We start from the raw sequence: 12,744 nt of genomic DNA, 5'->3' as shown, positions 1-12,744 counted from the left end.
TGCGCCAGTGTTATTAACTTTTTTTAGAATTATTGATTAAACCTTTGGAGGTCTGAGAGCGTTTCAGATGGTCTTTCTGTTGATGCCGCGGTATTATGCTACTATACTGAAGGTGCCAAACACAAAGAGGGGGCCAAAAGGGAAGTTTAGAGAGCAAAACCCCCAACCTAACCTCTAAACTAAACGAAAACATTTGCAACGTGCGAATGTTTTAGGCTTGCGGTAAAAAATTTCAAAATTTAGAATCACTGTTTTTAGCGTTCCTTAGCTTCCTGAGTGTATCCCCAAAAGTTTCAATAAATTTCATGAAATTTCGTGAAATTTCACTCGTATAAATTTCATGAAATTTTCCGTCTCTGTACGTCATAGCCATAGCCAATCTTCAAGATGGCTGCCTTGCCACCACCCTCTGTATTTTCTCTATGCCGGAGATGGCCGGAGACCGTGGTCGGGGAAAGAGGAAGAACTTCACTTCAAGGGGCCGATATACACCTGCGAGTTAGACGCGCATCTTGAGCGGCGAGTAGGCCTTCGGGTGCCTTCGGCCGTGTTTGGTAATCTTCACTAGGCCTTGTCTCCACTAGAGTACCTGTATAGTGAGAGTATGGACAGATCGCTTCATGGAGGGCCAGAGTTAAGAAATTTCATGAAAGATTATAAAAAGAAATTTCATTTAACAAGCAGAATTCAGGATTAAACCCTTGAAACTTATGAATCTCCTTAAGTTCATTTGTATGCACGTGGTAAACTGTGAAAGGGAACTTTAGAAATGCCCAGAAAGTTGAGTAAAACAGCAAAAACATAATTTTGAATTTTTTTCTTAAATTTTGGTTGAACACACAGCGCACAGCCGTACCGGTTGAACACCAAAATAAATTTTACGGATGAAGTAAGACGTTAGCTTTCATATTTGGAGCAAAACAAATTTCTTGACTATAAAGAATCCGAGTACTAAGTACCCCCTAATAGTATATCCTCTTTTTTTGTACAAAAGGGAGGGAGGGATCTTGAACTATCTTTGAAACAATTTAAATGATTTTTTCATTTGTCTCTGATTTTTTCAGAAATTAACAGTTTGAAATTTGAAGTTAGGGTCCCGGCCCCCCTCCCCTTGATGAGCCAGAACTGCCAGAAGAGAAAGAGTAAGAGAAGACCAGAAGAGAAAAGCTGAGAGAAGACCGCGCTCCAACTGGTCTAATTGACGAATATTATTCTCTTTAAAAATAAAAACAAATTCTGTTAGAAAAAATAAGCATTTTTGACATTTTGTCGGTCGAAAGAAATTTCATTCGATGAAATTTCTTTTAGCAACTCTGTGGAGGGCTTAGGGCCCAAAAGTGCAGCCACCCTTCTAACCAACTTCTAACGCACAAAATTTCACTGCCAGTCTGCAGATTCCAATTCTAACCATGATGGCAAAGAATGTACAGAAATGAGCGTTCTTCCGCGAAATTGAGTAAATTTATGCAAAAACTGAGTCAAACACGTGCTTAATAAACGACGGTTCGTAACAATAGTATTAGTAAATCGTTCTGGATAATTGAAATTCATAGGTTGGCTGCATTTCTGGGCCCTAACTTTATTCTTGCTTTATTCGCAGAAGCATCGGTGAAGGCCTGATGGATTCTCGGAGTTTCACATCTGTCCATACTCTCGCTATACAGGTACTCTAGTCTCCACGAGCCGTTTCACGAGATATTGAGTTAATCAATAATATTTTTCCCAGTACCAAGTATGGTACTAGGTAGAGTACCTGTATAGCGAGAGTATGGACAGATGTGAAACTCCGAGAATCCATCAGGCCTTCACCGATGCTTCTGCGAATAAAGTTAGGGCCCAGAAATGCAGCCAACCTATGAATTTCAATTATCCAGAACGATTTACTAATACTATTGTTACAAACCGTCGTTTATTAAGCACGTGTTTGACTCAGTTTTTGCATGAATTTACTCAATTTTGCGGAAGAACGCTCATTTATGTACATTCTTGGCCATCTTGGTTAGAATTGGAACCTGCAGACTGGCAGTGAAATTTTGTGCGTTAGAAGTTGGTTAGAAGGGTGGCTGCACTTTTGGGCCCTAAGCCCTCCATGAAGCGATCTGTCCTGTACTAGGTACTTGTACAGAAGAAGAAGTGAAAACGAATTGTGCGATATTTTATTCATTACTACATTGTTAATGTTTGTTTAGTTAAAGTAATGTGTCTAATTGTCAATTGGGTGCATTTATTATTATAATCCCGGTTAAATACTCGACTTTAACTACTTTATCTTCCCGCGCAAACTAGTCGTAGGACTGTATGATCCCCGGCCGCCGTCCCGTGGAGACGGTAACTGGGAAAAATCCCAGAAGTTTCATTCCTATGATTTGAACTTGGGGCAAATCCCATAAAAACGTCCCGTGGAGACAAGGCCCTAGGCAATAAGATCGCAGCTCACCTCCCGTAATTATAAGTGAAACATTTTTGAGACACTTCCTTCCTTCAACAGTTGCGCTAATTTCCCTCAACAGTTGCGCCGTCGAGACAAGGCCTATAACTCGCTCAAAGAAGAATCGGATCCTTCTTTTCGGGTCAAGACGCGCATGTAGCGCGCAGCTGTTGTATCTCGCCCTTTACAGGGTGCTCTAAAAATCCACTCCACTCCCTCGATTATATTATCACATTTATATTTTTAGAACAAAACTTTGAGAACCTTCATGAATTGATGTAAGCTACTTATGAACCCATGATCATCGGGTCGGTAGGCGAACACTCTACCGCTCGGCCACGGGGAAAGTGATATTAGTAGCCGGTCAAGTCGGAAAATAGACATTGCGCTTCGTGCGGCTTGCCGGCGCTCAGTTGACTCGCCGGAACTCCGCGCGGAAACGTGCAAAAATCGTAACTTTAGAAATCCAGCTTCACCGCTCGACGCGACGTCGCGTTGAATAAATCATTTCGTTCTTACATGGTCTCGTCATAAATCTCTTACTAGATCCTGCGGTGTGAAATCATAAGTTCTAACGTCGTAACCTAAATTTGAACTCATAGTTCAACGCAGGGTTCTTGAATCATGACTTCATAAATTTCTACCATATCCTACCTACTACGTATTTAACTTTCTATTCTAACATCATAACTTAAGTTTAAACATATAACCTGTGATGTTACAAGTACTGGCGACTAAGTTTAAACATATTGCTTCACGTCGCGTTCAGATGACGTCATAACCTAAGTTTACCTACCCCAAAACCGCCATTTTGGCCGCCATCTCGAAGTAGGTTTACGGGGGGTTGGAAAAGCGAATTTTTCATTTTTTTTCAGTTTGCGGAGGGCTAAGTATGAGGTAGTGAAAGGTTTTCGGGGAAGGCTTGCGGCGGCATTCGCGATACACGGGCGCTAAGTGGGCGCGGGCGCTAGGTGGGCGCGGGCGCTAGGTGGGGAAGGTAAGATGGAGGGCGAGGGCGGAGGAAAAATTTTGTGTGGGATTTTTTTTTTTTTTTTTTTTTTTTCAAGATTTTTTTTTAAAGCGAATTTTTCATTTTTTTTCAGTTTGCGGAGGGCTAAGTATGAGGTAGTGAAAGGTTTTCGGGGAAGGCTTGCAGCGGCATTCGCGATACACGGGCGCTAAGTGGGCGCGGGCGCTAGGTGGGCGCGGGCGCTAGGTGGGGAAGGTAAGATGGAGGGCGAGGGCGGAGGAAAAATTTTGTGTGGGATTTTTTTTTTTTTTTTTTTTTTTTTAAGATATTTTTTTTAAGCGAATTTTTCATTTTTTTTCAGTTTGCGGAGGGCTAATTATGAGGTAGTGAAAGGTTTTCGGGGAAGGTTGCGGCAGCATTCGCGATACACGGGCGCTAAGTGGGCGCGGGCGCTAGGTGGGCGCGGGCGCTAGGTGGGGAAGGTAAGATGGAGGGTAGAGTCCCTTTATACCCAGAGTTAAGACAACTCACTTTTGGTTGGGCTGAAAGTGGCCTAAAAAAAAATCCAATTCTGATTGGTTCTCGCTCATGGAGGCCGAAACGAGTGCACCAAGATGGCGGTACCTCGAATGTGAACAAGAATAATGAAAATATTACCTAATTGTGGTTTATCAAGAGTAAATTGTTATTTCCATCGGTCCAAAATGAAAATAGATTAAGAAATTATTCACAAACCAATCTCATTTTCTTTTTAATTGATCAATTTGTTGATGTTGTTGTTTTTGTGTGACAGACATCGCAGGATTCCTGATCCTTATCCCTCAATATCGTTCGTTTGGGTGCACTCGTTTCGGCCTCCATGGCCAGACAAGGCCGGCTGCCAGTCAGCTGATAATCGAGTTGTCTTAACTCTGGGTATAAAGGGACTCTAATGGAGGGCGAGGGCGGAGGAAAAATTTTGTGTGGGATTTTTTTTTTTTTTTTTTTTTAAGATATTTTTTTTTAAAGGAATTTTTCATTTTTTTTCAGTTAAGTATGAGGTAGTGAAAGGTTTTCAATGGCGTTAGGTTCCGTTGGATTCTGCGGATTTGGAGGTTAAATTTTGTTGAAATTTAAGATTTTTAACATTTAAAAATCTTATTAACACCCACATTATTACGAAATTGACGCAATAAACGATTATAAGCAATTGCAAGTCAGTCTGGTGAACATATGTGGCGAAGAAGTGCGAAAAAATGGCGGTTATGGATGTAAACAATAACATTACAACAATCCAGCAAACTCGGCAGCGGTCCACAGCAGCCGAAAACCTCGCTGAGCTGTTGGGCAGTTTGCTGAGCAGCCATCTTGGAAAACGGGTAAATCCACCAGAATTTACCAACGCTTTCGTTGAGCTCAACGCTCAGCGGGTAATTTTCGTTGGGCAGTTGTGGACTTTAACAACGCACCTAAAGTTGCCACGAGCGCACCGGTAATCGACCGATGACCATTGACTATTCGGATGCTATCTCGTAGATTGGCGCGGGAATTTCGAAAAGCAGCAGTAGGATTGTAATTTTTAAGTCGGAAATTAAAAAAATTTAAGTTGAGTGGAACATTAATTTTTTTTTGTTGAAAAACATTAGTTGAACAGAATGCCACTAATTTATTAAAGAGCTGATGACCTAACCTAGCCTAACCTAACCTAACCTAGCCTAACCTAACCTAACCGAACCTAACGGTAAGTCAGTAAAAGTCGCTGATTTAGCTAACTATTTTCAATATTAAATTAATTGTTGTTAAAAATGAGATTTGACCTTACCGCTAAGTCAGTAAAAGTCGCTGATTGAGCTAACTATTTTCAATATTAAATTAATTGTTGTAAAAATGAGTTTTGTGACTTATTTGGACGAAGAATCATGATTGGGGGATTTTACAGATTGGAAAAAAAAAAACAAAAAAAAGTTCCTGTGGCGGGAACCGAACTCGGCATCTTCATGGTAGCAGTCGAACGCTTTACCCGTAGGACCACCGATACTTATGAGGCTTTAATGGAAATAAGTAGTATATAAGGGTAGTGAGAGTTATTGTTGTTGAAAAGAAGATGCATCGTTGACCGGTGACCGACGCGGATGGTTGCTGGGGATTCTGCAACTTTTCATGCCTCTTTCCTTCTCAAGAGTAAACATCGAGTGGAATTTGGGAATATTTGATATTCGAATCATCGGCACCGAGATAATCGCATCACATTCGAATATTCGCTCCCCAAGTATTCGAAATCGCACATTCGAATAATTTGAATAATCGCATTCGAATATTCGGATAATCGCATTCAAAAGTGTCATTTTATCTCTCACGGTTCATAAAAAATCAAAATCGAAGCAATAATCGAAAATATTCGAATATTCGCATCCGAACTGTTTGCAATCACAGGATTCGAATTCTCAAATATTCGCAATAATCGCATTCGAAAAGTTTCGAAATATTCGCATTCCAATTCGATATTCATCCATCCCTATTCTGGACATCAAAACGAAGTGAATGATCTATGACACAATATGCCTTCACGAACTTGCACTGTTGGGCAGTTTGCTGAGCAGCCATCTTGGAAAACGGGTAAATCCACCAGAATTTACCAACGCTTTCGTTGAGCTCAACGCTCAGCGGGTAATTTTCGTTGGGCAGTTGTGGACTTTAACAACGCACCTAAAGTTGCCACGAGCGCACCGGTAATCGACCGATGACCATTGACTATTCGGATGCTATCTCGTAGATTGGCGCGGGAATTTCGAAAAAAGCAGTAGGATTGTAATTTTTAAGTCGGAAATTAAAAAAATTTAAGTTGAGTGGAACATTAATTTTTTTTTTGTTGAAAAACATTAGTTGAACAGAATGCCACTAATTTATTAAAGAGCTGATGACCTAACCTAGCCTAACCTAACCTAACCTAGCCTAACCTAACCTAACCGAACCTAACCGGTAAGTCAGTAAAAGTCGCTGATTTAGCTAACTATTTTCAATATTAAATTAATTGTTGTAAAAATGAGATTTGACCTTACCGCTAAGTCAGTAAAAGTCGCTGATTGAGCTAACTATTTTCAATATTAAATTAATTGTTGTAAAAATGAGTTTTGTGACTTATTTGGACGAAGAATCATGATTGGGGGATTTTACAGATTGGAAAAAAAAAAACAAAAAAAAGTTCCTGTGGCGGGAACCGAACTCGGCATCTTCATGGTAGCAGTCGAACGCTTTACCCGTAGGACCACCGATACTTATGAGGCTTTAATGGAAATAAGTAGTATATAAGGGTAGTGAGAGTTATTGTTGTTGAAAAGAAGATGCATCGTTGACCGGTGACCGACGCGGATGGTTGCTGGGGATTCTGCAACTTTTCATGCCTCTTTCCTTCTCAAGAGTAAACATCGAGTGGAATTTGGGAATATTTGATATTCGAATCATCGGCACCGAGATAATCGCATCACATTCGAATATTCGCTCCCCAAGTATTCGAAATCGCACATTCGAATAATTTGAATAATCGCATTCGAATATTCGGATAATCGCATTCAAAAGTGTCATTTTATCTCTCACGGTTCATAAAAAATCAAAAATCGAAGCAATAATCGAAAATATTCGAATATTCGCATCCGAACTGTTTGCAATCACAGGATTCGAATTCTCAAATATTCGCAATAATCGCATTCGAAAAGTTTCGAATATTCGCATTCCAATTCGATATTCATCCATCCCTATTCTGGACATCAAAACGAAGTGATTGATCTATGACACAATATGCCTTCACGAACTTGCACACGGGAATACCTATGCCCCCTGAATAGATAATCCTTAAGTAATCCAATTACTTAGCGCGAGTGGCGTATTTCGGGTTTTTGCGGTGATTAACGGCTATCATGTGATGTTTTGCAGATTTCACCGTGGTCGACTTTTTCAACCAGATCAGCAAGAATGAGTTGGTTTGAGAAAGAATGAGCCTTAATAAGACGACAGTAATTGTATTACCTACATAAAAGGTTTTAAGTGACCTCAGCAGGGCTGACTCCTACTCCGAGACTAATATTAAAGCTATTGTTGATGCTAATATTTAATATGAAATTGTTTACTTAAAGCAGCACAAAATTTTACTCGGGACCTGGAGTTAGTGGAAGAAAATAAATAACTAGACCAATAATTCTTTTTATTTTAAATAAACGCTTTTAGAAAAAATAAAACAATAAGGATAAAATGCCAAGTTTTTGTATACACTAGACATAACACTGTACAAAAATACAGATTAAAGATAGATGGCCTATGGCCAACTAAAAAATTCATGAAGTAAGTAAAACTGATTTACTTGGTGTGATGATCAGAGAAAAGTGCAGATATAGCAAATTAGGGTCGATATTCTTGTTCTGACTTGGCAGACTAGACTTGCTATGCTGCATCCCAGACTCCAAGGACCCATACTACTCATCGTCTTAAGAAACTCAATAATCCAAATCCTGCTGGCAGAAAGAAAAAAACCTTCCGGTGAACTTCTCAACTTTACAGGGATAAAGGAGAGCAACACGAGAAGAAAACTTTAGAGGGTGTCTACTAAAATCAATTTTGGATTTTTCTGATATTTTGAAAGAAATTCCATAATTTTTGGCGCAAATAAATTGATGCTTGCTTGATTTTACAAACAGACTTATTTAATGAACCTAATCAATGTTTCATTTATGCATGTAGTTGAAGAATGCTTTCATGCACTCAGAATTTCCTGATCCGGCACCAGTTTTCCTGATGACACCAAACTTCCAAACTTCGGTTTTTACTTGCAGTGGACACTCCTTACAAGTTGCAAACACTAAGTTTTGATTCGACCAGTAGGGTACATGTATTCTCAATCATAGCATTCTAGACTGCGGCATTTTCAAAATAAAATGAACCTTCAATTACCTCTATTGACATCTCTGTTACAAGGGCCATCAAAGTTAAGTTCCATATTTCATATCTTCTGCGTAGTAAGAGATCAATTTGATTTAAAAATACACATTAAACTCTTTCCTGCTTTCAGGCAAGCTCAAGTTTTTGAAAATCGGTCAAGGAATTCATAAAATCTCAGGAAATCAGTAATCTCAAGACTACGATCACTGCAGAAGGAGTAAATGACAAGAAAAAACAAATAGACACAAATTAAGGAGGGAAGCCAACCTGTCTCTCACTTCTCATTCTTTTCGCATTTGTTCTTTATTTTTTTTCTGTTGCGCTAGGCGCATACTTCTACGAAGTCGAGTTCCTACCATGCGTGACGGTGATGTTGACATCTTGGATACTGAGTCCCAGTTCATGATAATGTTGTCCCACTGAAAAGTAAAATAAAAATAGTATTGACACACCTACATAATGAATTTATTTAAGTGGGAGAACTGAGCTTTCAGGACTGGATAGTCGCAGGCACTTTCATTGCCTGATTAATACTCAAGATTTGCCAAAAAAGTCATGTCTTTAAATGCAGGTGCAATGGAAATTGAATAAATAGGACATTGCTTCTGACAACAGACAGTCGTAGCAACAAGTGATCTAGTCGGTCCAGTGGCTGAAATCCCATTTACACGATATAAACAGGGTGTTCCAAAAGTCCCGCTCCCCCTCTAACTTTGGAATGGTTAGAGATAGAAAAACGAAACTTTGGGAATGTTTCTATCTTAAAGAGGACCATCTTTAAGGGGGGCGTCAACATTTTTGGCCCTTCCTCCGGGGGGGGGGGGGGGGTGGCCTCTCAACTTATTTTTTTCAAATGGTAACTTCTATCTTGTGATACATAATTGGAAAGAACATTAAAAACTAAGATTATCACGCAAACCGCAGATCCATATCTTAATTTTTGACAGAGATTTAAGTCAATAGTCAAATTTCACCTATTTTCAAAAAATCATAACTCCGGTTCAAATTATCATAAAGAGAAAAATAAAACGGGAAAATTCTTCAAATTGTGAGCATTTTTAAGTAAAAATCCCTGAAATCACTTCAAAGTAATTTCAAGGGGGGGCTCCGACCCTCAAATACGTCAGTTCGAAGGTCATACGATTTTCCCGCGAAATGTGCCAATTTCCCTTAAATTTGCCTCAACATTATTTCAGTAAGTTCAAAATTGGTTCAACGTTACGTTTTAAAGTTCCCAAATTTCGGAAAAAGTTAAAAAGAAAAACGAAATTGAAAGGTCAAATTTATTTCCTTAAATTTTTTTTGTTTTAACTTTTCCGGCAATTTGGTAACTTGAAAACGTAATGTTGACCCAATTTTGAACTTACTAAAATAATGTTGAGGCAAAGTTAGAGGAAATTGGCTCATTTCGGGAGAAAATCGTATCACCTTTGAACTGACGTATTTGGGGGTTGGAGCCCCCCCTTGAAATTACTTTGAAGGGATTTCAGGGATTTTTACTTAAAAGTGCTTCCGATTTGGAGAATTAACCGTTTTATTTTTCTCTTTACAATAGTTTGAACTGGAATTGATGATGATTTTTTGAAAATACAGGGTGATCCAAAAGTCCCTTCCACCCCCTCTAACTTTTTACCTAATTGAGATAAACATTTGTAATTTGGGGGATATTCCTAGGTCAAAGGGAGCTACTTTTTGGCCCCCCTAAAATTTTCAGGGAGGCCCCCCTTGGGGGGGGGGGGGCAACGGCCCTCAACTTTTAATTTTCAAATGGGAAGACCCCCTTTGTGATAGCTCATTCGAAAGAGCATAAAAAAAGAAAACTTTCCGCGCAAACCCAAAGTCAATATCTCAAACCGTTTCAAAATGGCGGCCGGTTAAAGTTCAAAATGGCCGAAAATTCACACCGGTTATTTGTCGATGGAATTGCGCGAAAATCGGTGTGTACGGGTATTTTGACACGAGAAAAACAAATTTGACGTTAGATTTTCAAAAAACCGAAATTTCCAAAATGGCCGCCGGTTAAAGTTCAAAATGACCAAAAATTGGTTTTTTCAGAAATCTAAGTTCAAATTTGTTTATCTTATGCCAAAATACTCTGAAATTCTAAGTTTTGGGCAAATCCATCAGGAAAAAACCGAGGTGACAATTTTCGGCCATTTTAAACTTTAACCGGCGGCCACTTTGGAAATTCTGGTTTTTTTTTAAAATCTAACGTCAAATTCGTTTTTCTCGTGTCAAAATACCCCGACACACCGATTTTCACGCAAATCCATCGACAAATAACCGGTGTGAATTTTCGGCCATTTTGAACTTTAACCGGCCGCCATTTTGAAACGGTTTAAGATATTGACTTCGGGTTTGCGCGAAAAGTTTTCTTTTTTTATGCTCTTTCGAACGAGCTATCATAAAGGGGGTCTTCCCATTTGAAAATTAAAAATTGGGGGCCGTTGCCCCCCCAAGGGGGGCTCTCCTGAAAATTTTAGGGGGGCCAAAAAGTAGCTCCCTTGGACCAAGGAATATCCCCCAAGCTTCAAATCTTTACCTCAATTAGGTAAAAAGTTAGAGGGGGTGGAAGGAACTTTTGGATCACCCTGTAGGTCAAATTTGACCGTTGATCTATCATATCTTGGTCAAAAATTAAGATATGGATCTGTGGTTTGCGTGATAATCTTAGTTTTTAATATTCTTTCCAATTATGTATCACAAGATAGGGGTTACCATTTGAGAAAAATAAGTTGGGAACCCCCCCCCTCCCCCCCGGAGGAAGGGCCATAAATATGGATCTGTGGTTTGCGTGATAATCTTAGTTTTTAATATTCTTTCCAATTATGTATCACAAGATAGGGGTTACCATTTGAGAAAAATAAGTTGGGAACCCCCCCCCCCCCTCCCCCCCGGAGGAAGGGCCATAAATTTTGACACCCCCTAAAAGATGGTCCTCTTTAGGATAGAAACATTTCCAAAGTTTCGTTTTTCTATCTCTAACCGTTCAAAAGTTAGAGGGGGAGCGGGACTTTCAGAACACCCTGTATACAGGCATAGGTTATGCCCCTGCATAGGTTATGAGGACAATCAGATATAACGACCAAATAAAGCCAGTCCTTAGAGGGTTGTTCTATCCAATAACCATTATAACTAAAAAAGTGTGCTGCTAACAGTGACTATTGAATCCAGAAACTGAGGTAGTAAAGTTTAAAAACTAATGTCCTTATAAAAAATGAAACGCTTCAGTGCTTCCTTGTCAAAAAAAATATTTTTGTGGGTTTATGTTTACCAAGTCCACATTTCCTGACAATTTCTGATTGTTGTTTTAATGATTTTTTTTAAATTCAACATCAGTAATGAAAACTTTGGAGTTTTGCATCCCGCTGACGTAAAAAATGCAGCGTCTTCGAAAACTACCAAGTGGTCTTTCAAGTGCACAGATGGACTTCATTTTGCGAATTAGGAACTAAAATTTCTGGCTCATCCGTAAAAACACTTATGCGCACAGCAAAGGTAATGGTACCTACGTTGTTTTTAAACTGAGCCAGAATTTGTGGTTCCAAATTGCAAAATATAGCCCAAATGGGCCTCTAAACAAGATATGCATTAAAGCACAAATTGGGATGTTTTTTCTTTAAAATTTCATAAGGAGAATAATTCACACACAGGGAATGTGAAGGAATCAACCCCTCAACAAGCCATGGACTTACAGCCATGGGATACAATTGACATTGGTTAAACAGCAAAAATACAAATGACGCCATTTGAATAGTCTAACTTCCATCTGATCTGTGTTGAGGATACTTGTTATTACCTCATCGAGGAGTTGATTTCCAAACTTCATGTTGTGTGAATCGTTTTCAAAAAAAGATATTGAAGAGAAACCATCGAACGTTAATTCCTAGTTCAGACCTTATTTAGTGGCCCATGAACGGAAAATGTAACTATGTATATAGATTAGACAGGAAACAGTTGGCGACTGATAAACACTTACGGCTGTGGAGCAGAGTTCATTTCGATATGGGTGCCAAGAAACATCCCTCACACAGGCAGAATGGCCAGTCAGAGCCGCTGCGATCTCTCCAGTCAGTGCATCATAAACTGAAAGAATGAGAAAGGTCACTTGGACTTCAGGGGACATAATAAGCACGCTGAAGTGAGCTAAGACCTGTAAATTTTTTTTTTTTATTTTGAGACTTAAAAGCTGCAAATGCTATTAAACTTATTTTTGACTCAATGATGGCCGCATGTAAACATACATATTTCGCACAATGAACCACTAGACAAAGTACGAATTCAAGCATTCTGATTCACGGTTCTAAAGCAAAATTTCACGGAGAACACAATTCTTGCATCAAAAATTACTGTAATCAACTTCTAACTAAGATGTTAACGAGTTAATTTTGCACTGGTTACAGGAAATTTGAATTGCCCAGTCACAAGAAACAAAATA

At 39.2% G+C, this 12,744-nt stretch overlaps 1 protein-coding gene across 4 annotated transcripts in view; it reads right to left on the bottom strand.

The window, feature by feature from the left end:
- Window positions 1-7,558: 7,558 nt before the first annotated feature.
- Window positions 7,559-12,744, bottom strand: part of LOC109039705 (DDB1- and CUL4-associated factor 11) — a 30,977-nt gene continuing 25,791 nt past the window's right edge. The window contains exons 10-12 of one of the 4 annotated variants that reach the window (XM_019055318.2): window positions 12,286-12,392; window positions 8,574-8,725; window positions 7,559-7,882 (exon numbers count right to left, since the gene is read on the bottom strand). In XM_019055318.2, coding sequence (XP_018910863.2) covers window positions 8,588-8,725; window positions 12,286-12,392 — 245 coding nt within the window. In that variant the 3' untranslated portion in view covers window positions 7,559-7,882; window positions 8,574-8,587. The remainder of the gene's footprint in view (window positions 7,883-8,573; window positions 8,726-12,285; window positions 12,393-12,744) is intronic. The other 3 variants (XM_019055319.2, XM_019055320.2, XM_019055316.2) reach the window with 3 other exon arrangements.

Source organism: Bemisia tabaci, chromosome 2 (genome assembly GCF_918797505.1).
Source record: "Bemisia tabaci chromosome 2, PGI_BMITA_v3".
Classification (NCBI taxonomy): domain Eukaryota; kingdom Metazoa; phylum Arthropoda; class Insecta; order Hemiptera; family Aleyrodidae; genus Bemisia; species Bemisia tabaci.
This window is presented reverse-complemented; position numbering and strand designations above follow the sequence as displayed.